The 15,466-nt window shown below is 35.5% G+C and overlaps 1 protein-coding gene across 1 annotated transcript; it reads right to left on the bottom strand.

The window, feature by feature from the left end:
* Positions 1-66: 66 nt before the first annotated feature.
* Positions 67-15,182, bottom strand: LOC117794489 (transient receptor potential-gamma protein). Its single transcript, XM_034635107.1, has 17 exons — positions 15,148-15,182; positions 14,194-14,264; positions 10,456-10,498; positions 6,038-6,216; positions 5,610-5,978; positions 5,225-5,557; positions 4,982-5,164; positions 3,689-4,225; positions 3,367-3,635; positions 3,181-3,294; positions 2,925-3,120; positions 2,666-2,860; positions 1,785-2,010; positions 1,380-1,727; positions 1,018-1,320; positions 376-494; positions 67-300 (listed from the first exon to the last, which is right to left on the bottom strand). The coding sequence occupies exons 5-17, from the start codon at positions 5,958-5,960 to the stop codon at positions 67-69; spliced, it is 3,408 nt and encodes a 1,135-aa protein (XP_034490998.1). The 5' UTR covers positions 5,961-5,978; positions 6,038-6,216; positions 10,456-10,498; positions 14,194-14,264; positions 15,148-15,182.
* Between the last annotated feature and the right edge of the window lie 284 nt (positions 15,183-15,466).

A 15,466-nucleotide genomic window follows, 5' to 3' on the forward strand; every position in this document is an offset into this window, starting at 1 on the left:
TAGTGTATTTCGTGTACTAGGGAGCTATTCCCATAGAAGAGTCCCATCATCTTCATTATCAAATCCTTAGCCAATAGTTGCCATTGTAGAGACGCAGCTGCTGCTGATCAGAGGCTCCCGAGAATTGACAGACGTATTGGATGGATCAATGGACATGGTGAACTCCGTTGATGTCTCCACCGAATCGTGCTGACTCTGCGTTTGCTCATGACGTCGAGGCCTTAAAACCTGGGCGGGATCCTTGTGCGGTACAGCGCCCTCGGCTGTGGCTGCCGGATAACTGGAGACCCGTTTGAGTGTCTGTTATGGTAACAAATAGCATAAGAGGGAAGTGTTTTTGACTGGACTCTGTGAATATAGTATATAAAAGCATACCTTGTCGTTGAGTAACTCCACCGCATTGGCAGCTGCAATTGATTCCGTGACGGGACAAATATTTTTGCTCGAGGAGAATTTCTTGCGTTTTCGCTTCAGTGCAGCAATGGCAGTTAATCCTGTCAAGAAATAATTCGTCATCCTTGGTTAAAAAGATATCCAATCAAAAACTAGCTTTGTCAATAATGAGCTTAAATGTGAAAATTTGAATTATCAAATTAATGTGAAAAATGCTTAAAATAATGCTTAGTAAAATTAAATTATACATTATTATACAAAATAAATTAACGTTATTCCAAAGGAAAAATATTGAAATATATAAGATTCTTAATTGAAGTTTAAAAATATAAGTATTCCTGAAATTAAACTATTTTTAAATTTATTGCAAAACCAACAAACTTGCAAAAGTAAGGTTATAAAATTAAAAACACATAAGACATAAACTACTACAGGCTAAGAAGAAACAATTTTTTCACAAAAATTAAAACTCATAGAATACAATTTCAAGACCTAAAAATTCTAGTTAAACATTAAATGTAAAATTTAAGTAACAAAACGTTATACATAAATATTTCATTTAAAACCTAAAATCAAAAGATGGAGTCTACACTGTTTAACATAATACAAGATAATCCAACAAACCGGTGGTCGTGTGAAAGAAATGAGCTCCGACGCCCATATGAGCATGGGCTGCCGAGTTGGTGCTGCTCGGAGCTGGAGCGGGAACAGACGGAGGCGGATGAGGATGTGGATACGGCGGCACTGCTGGGGAGTCTCCTCCATAATAACCATAACCATGCTGTGGTGAATTCTGTGCATACGTAACCCGCACCTGGCCATGTACCGGAGTGGAGTTCTGCGAGGAATTGCATACGGAATCCTCGGACTTGGAGCGTCCCAGCATCTTGCTGACGTTGCCCACTTTGGCGGCCTCAATGAGTGTTCCTAGCAATATAGAGATTAGTTCAATAAATCTTATATCATAGTTAATATTTAAATCTAACCCCAGCGCTTTTTGTGTCCCGCAATGCGTTTGTTATACTTCAGTGTGGACTTGTTGTACTTGGTGGCAACAGGTGGAGTTGGAGTCGCCACAGTGCCCTGAGTAGGCGTGGTTGGAGACTCCACGCCCACAACAGTCTCACACGTTGTGTGCTGTCGTCGATGCATAAAGTTAGGCGTGAAGAGAGTGGAGAGCGTCGAGCTGAGAATCTCGTGCTGATTATCGTAGTTGTCCAACGATGTGGAGAACTCTGCCACGGGCGCCAGAGATCCGGTCGATCCTGGTGGCGCAATATTGAAACCCTTCATGAGACGTCGCTCCTTCTGACGATTCTTCTTACCGCCGCCACCTAAACAGAAATAGGGATCAAAATGGATGCACTTGCTCCTCCTCTCCTCTTACTCACCTCCTCCTTGTCCAGCTGTCACATTCGTGTCCATGCCGCTGTTCTTTAGTATCTCGACCAGTTCACAGCGGAAGGCGGAAATATCCTGTTTGATCTCATTCACATCGTCCTCGGTTACGCCCTGAGATTCCGCCTTCCTCTGTTCCACGGTCACATAGCGACGCACCAGATTCCTCATGATCTGCTGATATTTGAAATCCCGATCGCTGGCCTGCTGTGCTTTGCGCTGTATGAATTAGATTTAACTTATTTGGATGAAGATTGATGCTTTCAAAGTCTTAAAAAAAAATTAAAATATGAATCAAATGATCTGGATAAATTAAAAAATTCAAGTATACTGTTTTTGAATAAGGTATTCTTAAAACAGGATTAACTTTTCTTTTATTTATTAATCTAAATTAAGAAAATTATAAAGAAATACAGAATTTTGAATTTAAACCCTTTTTTTTGTAGTAAAGAATACAAATTTAGTAAAATGGGATTTCAATTACCAATATATTTGTAAATTTAATGAATCATATTTTCCTGCTTTTGCATGTGAATTAAATTTGAATCTTAAATTTTTTGTTAAAAATCAAGTAAATGTGCGATTTTTACATAAAAATATGTTTTTAATTATTTTGTTATCCGATAAAAATGAATAAGTATAATTTTTATTTTATTTTATTTTATTTTGTTTTTAAGTTATTCATTTTCTTTAAAGCTCCAATAGAGTGAGCTATTTCGATATTTTATATTGCATTTTATATTTAATAATAATAGGATTAAGATGTAATCTTCATCCTGTCGCGCAAATGACCATAAAGCTATAATACTCTTGTGCCCTTTGGGTAGGTACTGAATTAAAAAAAATGGGATCAAAGTAAGATAAGATTACTTACGCGTATTGTCTTAAGGTGTTCACGCCGAGCGGCGGATGAGCCGCTGCAGAAGACGCGCCGCATCCACTTGCAGGCATACCAAATGGACTTGGGAGTGGGGATAATGTTAAAAGGAGGCGGACAGGTGCCGCCCTCCTCGAAGTAACTGATCCACAGCTTGGATCTGGCAAACTTCCACTCCACATCCGCGCGTTCCTATAAATGTTGAGATGATTAATTCACAGAGCGAAGGAGAAAAGGTGACAGTTGTTAGACCCACCGATATGAGTTGATACGAGTGATTCATCATGGCAATCAGCAGGTTGAGCAGCACCACAATGTTGATCACAGAGTAGGTGCCAAACATGAGCATGCCCCAGAAGCGAGTGAAGATCTTGATGCCATCCAACTCAAAGCTGTCCAGATCGATGAGACCAAAGACAGCCCAAAATAAAGTCTGTGTGGTCTCAAAGAGACTAAGGGAACAACAGTTGAGAATTAAAAGAGACAGTTGTCTTTACAAAATTGATACGGACTTGGAGAATCTTCGCCAGACAATGCAAGCATTCGGATCATTAGTGCCATTCATATTCAAAAGCAGACTGGGTGAGACCTCCGGACAGCGTTTCTTCTCCAGATCCGCATAGTACCTGTTAAAGATTTATAAATCAGAGGACTCGCCCAAGAAGAAGAGATTTAATGCAAGTGATTGGTTAACCCACCAGAGCAATTGATTGAGGCCGCTGCCAAAGGCAAAAAGAACCAAGACATAGAGGAAAAAGAACTTCATAATGTCCATGACCATGCGAGACAGAGACACTTGCAGTGGACCCAAGTGTGGGTTCACCGAGAAGATGTACACCAGCTTGAGGCTACTGAAAATGTTTGCCGCACTAAAAAGGCCCTCGGAAATGAGCATTGGATCCCAGGTGTCCCAACGCTCACGAGGCAAATCTGTTGCCTGCGAGTTGAAGATCATCTCCTTTTGAACCTGCAGATGATTGATTGATCAGATTAATTCAATAAAGATAAATAATGTCGCACCTGAAAAAAGGACACCACACGAAGTGCAACTGTTGCCACATACAGTGAGTTGGTCACAAAGTCAATGACATTCCACATGTCGTTGAGATACTCCTGCAATCCCACATCCCACAGCTGCTTCACCTCGCTCCAGATGAGGCCACTCACCCAGGCGAGGATTAACCATTCAATGAACGTTGGTTTTGCTCCACGCTTCGTGGGCAGCTGCAGTTCGTCCACCTGGTTGAGCATGCTGCTCGGCTCCGTCCAGAACCAGCTGCCAATGAAGGTCTCGATGCGTTGGGAGGCCAACATGAGCAGGAACAGAAATGTAAAGTACGAAGCGCTGTGGCAAATGAACTTGATGAAGGGTTTCCTCATCGTCTGGCCAATGCTGGAGTACGGAGCCAGAATGTACGCTAACGAGAAGATGGGAAACAGAATGCCAATCCGGATAATGTCCACGGCCTGCAGTGCCATGTTCTTGCGCCTGAATCCCGGCAAGCCCTCATACCAAATGCTGGCCAACAACTGCTGCACATTCGAGTGGGCCACAAACTGCAAAAAGTCCAAGTTAAAAGTGAGCAAATTAATGTGTGCTCGACTATAAAATACCCAGTGCCCAGTCTTAGCACACTTTTTTAAACTTAGTATTAAAGCGTATTATTAAATAGAAAATTCTTAGATTTGAGTGAAAATAAAATCAACTTAAAACCTTTATTCTTTAAATTAATAAGTAGAGCTACAATTAATAAAGTAGAGCTAACATCTAAATTGTTAAATCACTTATTTTTTTTGTTCTCAAAGTTGTCTCAAATTTAAAATGAAATATTTTGGACAAATTTTCTGGAATTAAAAAAAAATAGTAAAAATAAAATTGATTAAATGAACGAATTGTAAAAATAAATTAACTTTGAATTATGATTAAAAATTTAATGTAGTTCGCATTTTTCATAAAATGATATGCTTAATGATAAATAATCCAAACATTTTTGTTAAAAAACAAGTAAAAAAAAAATATAAAAATTTTAAAATTGTTAAAAACAAAATTTTACATAATATGTAAAACAAAAATTTATAGAAATGTTAGAAATGTCTTAAAAATGTTAAAATTGTTCTAAAAATGTTACAAAAAAATGTAAAAAACTTTTCAAAATTTTAAAACTGTTGAAAAAAAAATGTTAAGAAAAGTCAAAGAATTTTTTAAACATGTTTAAATTGTTAAAAAAAAAAAAATGTTTTAAAAAACTTAAAAAAAAAATTAGAAATTAGAAAACAAGGGTTGAGATCTTTTCAGATTATTTATCTACTCACCTTCTTCTGTCGCAGCTTGATGGCTAATTTAAGGCGATTCAAGTGCATGCGTTCGCCATGCTCGTAAACGGGACCAGTGGGGTCATGATTCAGTAGAATCTCCAGCTCATGGGAGGTGCGAGTGTGATCCAACAAGGCAGTGGCAAAGTCCTGACACTGCTTGCGCAGCTCCTGATACTCATTCTGCCGACAGGGATAATTAATAGTCAAGGATCAGTTGGAACACCACACTTCCCAACTTACCTTGAATTCATGCTCGAGAAAACTCAAGCGTCGCAGTTCCCAGGACAGCTCAAAGGCCGTCAAAATGGGATCCTTTGAGGATAACGCAATGAGACTGGGACTGGCCAGAGCACGATAGGCATTGATGCGAGATCGGGAGTGTCTCAGTGAATCCTCCTGCCTGGATTGGACGCACTCATCGCAGCCACAACGCACATCGTGAGGCATAGGAAGAACCGCTCCACGATCTAGCAGGATTTTAATAATCTCGTAGTTGTCCCGATGGGCAGCCAGGATCAACGGTGTTATGTCGGGCGTAAAAGTCGACGTTTCCTCCGAGGCACTCTCCCAGCTCTAGGAAGTAACTTTGCAGATGTTTGTCCAAAACTAAAAGTGCATTGCTTACATGATTGCCTTCATTCTGAAAGGTGACATTCTCGTGGTCCAACAGGACCTCAACAGCCTCCACAAACTCCTCGGAAATGGAATGCAACAGGGCATCCTTAGTGTCCACATTGTAGTTAATGAGCAGCTCGACCATCTCTAGATTCTCATTATCTATGGCCATGAGCAGGGCAGTTCTTCCTAAAGGATCCACACAGTTCACATTAATATAGTCCGTGTCCTGCGCCTTTTGCAGCATTCGTCGTGTGCCCGCCATATCGCCACGTTCCACGGCCAAGAGGAACTTCTTCTCCTCCAGCGTCAGCTGTCGTATCTCCTGATGTGGCCTTATAGTGTTCTCCTCCTCCATCATGCCGTGTATGCTATGACGCTGCAAAAATATATCAAATATTATATAAAGTGCTCTTTTAAAAGTTTCTTTTTGTCCACCTTGACACGCCTAGCCGGTTCTATCTGGACGGCTATATGGCCACTCCCACTATTGTCGCCCCCCAGTTTCTTCTCGGCAGCGTCTGTGCCATCCGCACCATTCTTGATCTTATTCAGTATCGGGGCTAACACCGATTTACGACGTGCTGGACTTATAAAATGCAGCTTTTTTCCTTCGTCTGAAAAATGGGAAGTTGAGGAGATAAATATGATATTTACATATAATAATCTAGATGCACCAAATTCAAATACTATGACAAAATTTAGGTTTTTTATAATTTAATTACTGATATTAAAATATTTTTATATTTTAAAATTTTTAAATTAATTTCAAATATTCATATACATACACAAGAAAAAGCCAGCTTTAATGGGCCAAGGAATTAAAACTAGGATATTTGGGTATGGGCTATTAAATTAAGCAACCTAACAACCAGGCCTGGAAATTGTAATTAAATTCATTTTTAATCAGCACTTATTAATGAAAATATATACATTTTTCTTAACTGGAGCTTATCTAGCTTTAAACAACTTTTTAGACCCCGTACTTAAAAAAAGTACAGGGGTCTATTGGGTTTGTTTTACCGAATATGTGCGTAACAGGTAGAAGGAGGCGTGGCAGACCCTATAAAGTATATATATTCTTGATCAGCATCAATAGTCGAGTCGATATAGCAATGTCCGTCTGTCTGTCTGTCCGTCTGTCTGTCTGTCTGTATGAACACCTAGATCTCGGAGACTATAAGAGCTAGAGACACCAAACTTGGTATGTAGGTTCCTCTATACTGCAGGCAGATCAAGTTTGTTTCAAAAATCAGCCACGCCCCCTTAACCGCCTGCAAATCGACATTGAAAATTTCATATCCAAATTATAAGAGCATTTTAAAAGCCAGAAATTCCAGATTTTGCGCAGATGAAGATATAATTGTCCTAAATTTTTGCTGAGAATTTCATTCTGATCGCACAGTAAATAGCGAAGATATTCAAATAATAAATTTTGCTGTTAAATTCGTTGATGGCGCGTTGGCAGTAATTAAAACTTGAATATCTTGATAAAACAAAAAATTTATATTAACATATTATATAACAAATTGGCGTCCATTCAGACGTGAGCTTCGGTGGCGCAGTGTATACAACTTTTTTCCCAGCTGAATTTAAGCTTTTTTTTTTTTTAATTTTTACAATTTATTGAAATTGTTATTTATGAATGTTATACTGACATTTAATATTGAATACATGTTTAAAAGTTTCATTTAAATAATTTTACATTGGTATTTATATAAACGTTAAGTTAAAATTCTATGTTAATTTCATGTTTATTATAAATTTACTGTGTAAATTTATGTTTTTAGTAAATTTGTCTTTTTTGGTTTTCAATTATTTTACTATTTGATTTAACAGTTAGCATGTTTAACATGCAGTTTTAATTTATTCTCTGTTAAGGTTTCACTTATGCTTAACATAGCCAAATATGCATAAACGCATGTTTATATATATGAATGCTTAGCTAGAAACTTCTTTTGTTTTGGCGCGTGCCAACATATGTATGTATGTGTGCACTTAACAGATCTTTGACTGATTTTGGATAGTAAGTACGGGGTCTCCGACAGTCGAGTATGCTCGACTGTAGCACCGGCCGACTAGTTTTTATATACTCTTACTTAGTAAAGTTCATAAATTTTTCGAAGTCTAATTAAGATTTCAGTTAATTAACTAAACTCAGTAAATAAACTATTTTTTAGTGATAACCCTTCAGCATAGTCTATAGCTGTAATATGATTTATAGACCAAAAACCATTATTACCTATTATTTCTAATACTATATTAATATATAAAAAAAAAAAAAAATACAGAGCTTCTTATTAACAGTGTTAAAGTCCACAACTATTTATTTCTATTGCAAATAAATTATTTATAATATTAGATATCATACAAAATTAATGTCTACACTAAAAAGTCAACATTAACTTACTGAAATATTTATTTAATATTGAATTTTTCACTATCATTTAAGCAATAACCAGAGGAGAAGAAAAAATCTGTTTTCATTGGTTTTAACTGCCATAATTCTGCTACACAGACATATATATTCACATATATATTCTCATGTACATATATGTACACGTGTAGCACAGATAACAAAGTTAACGAACTTTATTTCAACCTTGAGCGGAAAATTGTTTTCCGTTGCTTTGCAGCCGCATGTTTCGAAGGTTTCAAGGTCGAAGATGATGTCCTTGCTTGAAAATGAATCAAAATGCTGTTAATTTGAATTTACTCTAATTTCCATTAGCGAATTAATCTCGTATTTATGTTTGTCATCTGCAAATTTAATTATAATCTTCATAAGCAAAGCACAAACAATTTTATGGTCGCGTTTGGATAGAGCAGAAAATGTTGGCTAAAAAGCGCTATGAAACTGAAATCTGGGTCAATTGTTGCTTGTTTTTGCATATAAAAAATGCACTGCAAACACACACACATAAACACACACACACACACCGACAGTCATACAAACAGACACACACACTCGCATCTACCCCCTCACTCCCATTGGGGGTCATGTTATGCTGAATGCTAGAGAGGTTTTCACCATTTCTAAGCTCTGGTTTATGTAAGTAGAGAGCCCGAATTCTCAAACTATTTTGATAGGTTACATCCAAAATTCATGCATACATATCGAGAACTTTTCATCGTACCAACAAATCAATGCATTTGTTTATATATTTGAATATGTAAGAAATTACCTTCACACACACACACACACACACACAAATACATAAACACACCCCGAGACAAAATTCTCACGTTCACAAATAAAAATGCAAATTTTTTACATTAATACTCTTTTAAATCCAATGCTTTACCTATGCATTTTTGTGATTATTATTTGTGATTATTATTTGTTATTTTATTAAATGTTTTATATAATATGATATCAAAACATTATATTTCCTATTACTATTTTATGAATATTATTTTGTACTACCACAATAATGTCTGCTGAATTCCTTGAAAATGCTAATACAAATTGATGATAGCAACAATTCTTAAATTTTTTGAAAGATAAAGTGAAATACATAAATTATTTTATGTCTTATTAAACAATGCTGAAATATAAACTACCAAAAATAAAAAATTTATAAGAAAATATAGTTTAATTCAAGGCTGCAAACCTCCAAAATTTTGATAATGGTTCGGTTTGGCGGCTCGAACCATAGAGCAAGACATCGTTTCGGTTCGCGAATTGATTCACTTTTATACAAAAAAAAAAATTTTATTGGTATACATTTTTCTCTACATTTTGAACTAATTAATATTTTTTTTAAGAAATCAAATTTTGATAGAAAATTAAATTTATTTGAAGATTTAAATGTGTCTTATTTAAATCCGAAGTCTCAAATAATTGCAAAATATTAGAAAACCATAAAATTTCTGTAATTATTTTTTTTTTGAACCAAACCTAATATTTTAGAAAGCGGTTCGGCTTAGATTTGGGTTCGCAAAGTAAATAATAACAATGGTTCGGTTCATGATCTGGTTAAGGCTGCTTAAAAACCCGAACAGAACTGGTTCTACGAGGTTCAGTTCATAACCGGTTTGCAGCCTTGGTTTAATTAGCACTCCCAAATATTATAAAAAAGTTTTAATTATTTCTAAGTTTATTTATAATTAATCTACATTTTTATATATATTTCGTATCATGACAAGCTTTTTCAAGTAAGGGTATCTGATGTTTGCATTCAATTTTAAACTGCAAACCATTTATAAGACGGTCGAGTATCAAATTAGCCCACATTTTTTGTACCTTTTCACGTTCACCGTGCGTTGAACCTTCATTGATTCCACACGGACATACATAAGTGAATGAGTTTAGGTGTGTGTGTGTGCCCAGAATATGAGACTGCGCAGGACATAACCTAAGTGCAGTTTCTTTTGCTTGTCGTAGGTCAGGACACGCTATGCTATGAGTACGAAGCAAAAACAAAATGGCTAACATTCAACGTCGAAGTCGTCGCTCTTACTGCCGTTTTATGGCCAACAAAAAAGCATTCACACACACAGATAGAGAGAAACATGCCAGCTTTAGGTCTGGCTAATACTCGTAATTGCAATCCATTGAAATAATATTGATTGACCTGGAAACAAGCACACCCACACTCTATAGTTTTGGTCTATACTTCGCCACGCTTTCAATTAAAAACTCACCAAAATTCAGTTTATGTCCACCGACTTTATAACTTACTAACTTATAATCTTTCATTAGAAATTTGATCAAAAATCAAAAATAGATTTTGAATTATTCATTATTATTTATTATTTATTTATTTTTTTTTTTAATCAGCTAAGATTTGAGCATAAGATTCTTCCATATTTGTAAATTGTATTAGTTGTCACCTCTCTGTTTAGGTACTTACCTTCTCCTTCCTCTCCGGTTTTTGCATCGGTCCATTTCGACAACTAGCAACAGACAATGCAAAATAGGTTAATATATTAGTGTAGTTAGTTTGATAAGCAATTTGCAGTATGATTAAAATGCAATATATACTAGATGCATTTAATTAAATATACAAACTAAAAAAATCAAGAGTGTGTATATTAGAGTGCCTCGATTTGTATGGGCCAAAAAAAATTCACAAATGGTTCCCCATATTCGTAGTCTACGGTCAATTCTGAGATATTTTCACCAAGAAACCATAGTTCTAAAAACAATTCCTAGTCCCCGCTTTTTGAGTTGAAAAACGTGATGTTTTGAAATTTTTATCATGAATTATTATGAATTATTAAGATTGGTATCAAATCTCGTGTTAGGACCAGGACTTTCAAATATAAAGACAAATTGTCCTTGAAATATAATTTTTGTCCTTGCAAGGACTAAAAACGCAAAATTTATATCCCAAAGTAACATAATACCGAACCTATATATTTTTCCGATATGCTAAAAAAAACATTCTTACAGATTTATACCTGAGAGACCAGTTTGCTTGCAATTAATATAATAAAAATTTGAAATAGCAAGAGGCCTGTAAATCAACAAATTTACAAAAATAAAAAATTTATTTCATAATCTTAAAAATTATAGCATACTTTAAAGCGTCATGACTTTTAACCTATGCTAATGCTAAGGAGAATGATTATCTGTATTATCTATTATTTATTTATTTATTTATTTCATCACGAAAAAAGTTACCTAAGGTAAGACTGCCAAGTTTTATTCAAATAACTTTTTAAATGCAAATGTGCAAAAAGGAAGCTTGAGAGATTTCCTGAATTAAAGCTAACGACCATGCAACGACTGCAAACCTTGACATACACAGCAGCAACATAACAACAACCATATTGCAAGCAGTTGGAGCAGCAGCAGCAGCAGCAGAAAAGCAACAGCAGCAGATAATTAAATGTCAAGACTGCAGTTACAGTAACAGTAACAGTAACATTTGCACTTGTTGTTGGCTTTCACTGCTGGCCAAACAAACAGCTGAAGCACACATGTGTACTCGTACACATACACACACACACACACACACACACACACACACTGTAGATTTAAGCACAGCCTAAGGTTCACGTTCGTTGGGCTTCACCTCCAACGAAGGTTGTGCACATCCATCCGACTGATGCTGCTGCTGACGCTGCTGCTGAAGCTATTGATTATGCAGCATATACTCACGAGTGGAGAGCGGAGATTGGAACCCCCTCCCTCCCAAATGTCCTTGTTGTTGCGGTGCCTAGCCGGCAACAACTTAAGCTTGTGGCATGCTGCACATACGCGTCCTTGGTACGCGCTAGTACACAGAACAAAACAAAACATTCGAAACTTCAAGTTTAAAATGCAATTTTTTTATATTTCTATAAAAATTAAACAATATATTTACCATCATTTACTATAATATCTAGCGTATAGTTTAATTGTTTAAATATACCGAAGTTTGCGAAATAATCGTAATGACAATTTTTAAGGAAATTGACTTTTTGATGAACAATTGAAAAATATATTCATTGTCGATTACGATCATTTTTTAAATAGGAGTCGATATTTCTTTTTTTCGGTGTACTTTCATCTTGCAACACAAAAACAAAGGCTAAGAAGAAGCCAAAAAACCGGACGAACGTTGCACAAGGTGGCATCACTTAAGATGAGACTGCTTCAAAAAGAATGCAACCTGAATATTTTTTACCCCTCTCTTGTTTTTTTTTTTTGGGTGGCAACGAATTGAGGGCAAGTGCGTGAGTGTTAGAAACGAAGACAACAACAATTTGCTGTAACAGCTGTCTCTCTGCCTAGGCATTTGTTGTTGTGTTTATTTCGAGGAAGGCCAAGCGCGCGCGTTTTGAGTGCACTCAGACTGCGAACCACATTCACAAATATGTACAGTGTAAGCATTAGCGATTTAAGTCCAAACTGTGAATAGAGTTACAAGTATAGGTTTTCTCAAAGCACATTTCTTACACACGTTACTTTTAAGTGTCAGACCAAAAGTTTGGAAAGAATGGACAGTGATAAAAAAGAATTATAAAAATAATGAAATAATGATAAAACTGATTTTCCGCAATGAAATTGGTTAAAATTTTACAAAGTTATGACAGTTTGCAGTTTTCGAAAAAAGTATGCAAAAATTTTATATTTTTTTTTTATGTAAAAAATTCAACTTTCCAAATTTGATATAGAATCAAAATAGAGGCCAATCAATTATAAAAATGACATACCGCAAGGAAATCGGTTAAGAAGTTACAAAGCTATGAAAGTTTAAAGACTTTGAAAAACCGTCAAGCGTAAAGTGCAGAATAAATGGGCAGTTATCGACAGGATGAAAAAAAAAAAAATGAACAGTGATGAAAAAAATTATATTTTGCAATTTTAATACCTTGTTTTTTTTAGAGGTCGAATAATAAGATTTCGTAGGGAAACCGGTTCAGTTTTGACAAAGTTAAATTTAGCCTTGCTCATAATTAATTAGTGTTAAATGAAAAGGAAAATCAAAATGCAAATTACAAGCATACAGTTTATTACGAATTCGCTGGGTTCATTTTCAATTAACGGTTACTATGGACACCGGCATTGTTGTTGTTGCGATTTCCTTTGATGCAGCTGTTGTCGTTGTCCTTGAGCGCCTTTTAATTGAGGGCACTGCACTCAGTCGGGATGACCGCACAGCCCCCTAGCCCCCGGCTCCCTCATCCCCCTCCACAACCACTGCCCGCAACACAGCGACCCCGACCCCAAACACTCTTTGTGTTGGCTTTGTTGCCGTTCGCTATGTTTTGTTGTTGTTCTTGCTAAAAACTCTTTAAATATTGTCCTTCTTGACACACGTCTGTGTTTGTATGTTAGTACTGGTATTTACATATTTGTGCATGTGTATGTATAATGTACATATGTATTGCACTTCCGTTGCACTGAAAACATGCAAACGGCATGGCTGTGTGGAAAAGTCTAAACAACGGTACTCACAAGTGTATGTGGTGTGTGTGTGTAAGACACACACAAACACATGCACAGTTTCGCAAAAAGTAGGTTAACTTCTTTTTGCAGTTAAATTTCCTGACTTGGAAATAAAGTTAGACAAATATAATAATAAATTATATAGGAATAGTTAAATATGGATAATTTGCATGTTCATAAATATTAACAAAATACAAATTATATTTATTTAGACTCGACTTTCAATATGACATTGATATAGCCAGAGATTAAAACCGTAATCGATACCAGAATCCTGAACCGGTATTGACAAATTCGAATAGAAGAAATAAGTAATATTTTCCATTATCTTAAGGTAAACTCATTAAAAAATTGTAGATTCTCTTGTTAAATAACTATAAAGGTTTTAAAAATCAAGATAACATAGAAAACAATTGGAAATATAAAATATTTCAGGAGTGCAAAGGCTCTATTAAGCTTTGTTAAAAGCGCAGTGCAAAATAGTTGCTTGATTATCTTCTAAGTTTTAGTTAAAATAAAAGTGTTCCGTTGTTGTGCCCATAAGCTGCATAAGATTGATAAACTGGCACAAGTGGCCACTCTAAAATCTCGATGCTGGGCCAAAGTACATAGAAGGAGATTGAAAGGTGCAGTGAAAAGTATCGTGAAAAGATGAAAAGTGAATTCATAGATGCAAAGCTATAACCAGTGCACCAATTCTTCCCCTAGTTACCTTGAGTTGAGATTTCCTCTTGAGTGCAGCAATCGAACGAGTTTGCTGCCGTAGCACCTCCAGTGCAGTATCTTATCTGAGTCGACGTAGGCAGCGACAGCGGCAGAGGCAGCAACAACGTTATGATGATAGTCAAATCGCAATTTAAAAAAAAAAATCAAATTTTAAAACTACGCGCATTAATAAAATTATTGTGTATACAACTCAAATTTTATATTTGTTTATTTGATTTGATGGTTTGGATCGTGGGAAACGCTCAAAAATATCAGGCGATTTATTTGATTTATAAACAATTAAAATCAAAAATGTTTCTCATATTTTGGATTTCGATATTTTCGATTGATTTTCTGTTTTCTTTAATTACACGTTCTGTTTGTGTCTAAAAATACACATAGAATATTACGCGAAGTATTCCGTATCAGTGTTTAACGATTAAAAATGATGATTTTAAGTCACAGCTTTTCTGATATATTTTGTTAATAGTAAATACAATTTTCTACAATTAAAGTTTTCTTATAATAAGAGCTTTACATTTACATTTATTGGAACCGGAAGAACAGTGAACTCAATTACAGACAGACATTTTAAAAAAACTTAAGAGGGTGTATGACCTATAAATTGATCCGAAAAAATACTCGTATAATAACAACCGTTAGTTTTAAGGTTGGGTTTTTGGGGTGGGAGGCTATGTTTTGATTGTATTGGGGTTGTTATTTTTGACTGGTTTTACATTTTTATGCGAATTAACAATAATAGCATATTTATTCGGAAACATTTTTAAAATTATTATATTAAAAAACACTTACAAATAAGCGCAGATGAATTTTACACAAGTAATAAAGTTATAGAAGGACAAGAATTGTCTTGTACTATAAATAAAAAATTCACAGTTGCCAAATTTTGTTTCACTTTATTAAATTTATTATTTGTTGTTTGCTATGTGTCATCACATACATATTAATAATTGTATGATTTTCCGATTTTCCGTGCGCCTTGGCCAGCTGTCGAATTGCAACTGGAAACTTGGCGAATGCAAGGACTCTTTGCAGCAGCGTAGGCGAAATCGCTAGTGGAGAATTTTGAGTTTTGGGGCGAAAAACATTGGATATTTATTAATGAATCCCATGACCGGCTGTTAAGTTGTATCGCGCATGTGTGTAGTAAAAGCGACGAGGACAATGAACCTTGCCTTCATTATAGAGTACACAGCAATACTTTGTCTAAAAATAAAAAATAATTCTGCCAAGGATTTTACAGAAAAAATTTAAATAGA

This window comes from Drosophila innubila (genome assembly GCF_004354385.1).
Source record: "Drosophila innubila isolate TH190305 chromosome 2L unlocalized genomic scaffold, UK_Dinn_1.0 4_B_2L, whole genome shotgun sequence".
In the NCBI taxonomy this organism is placed as follows: domain Eukaryota; kingdom Metazoa; phylum Arthropoda; class Insecta; order Diptera; family Drosophilidae; genus Drosophila; species Drosophila innubila.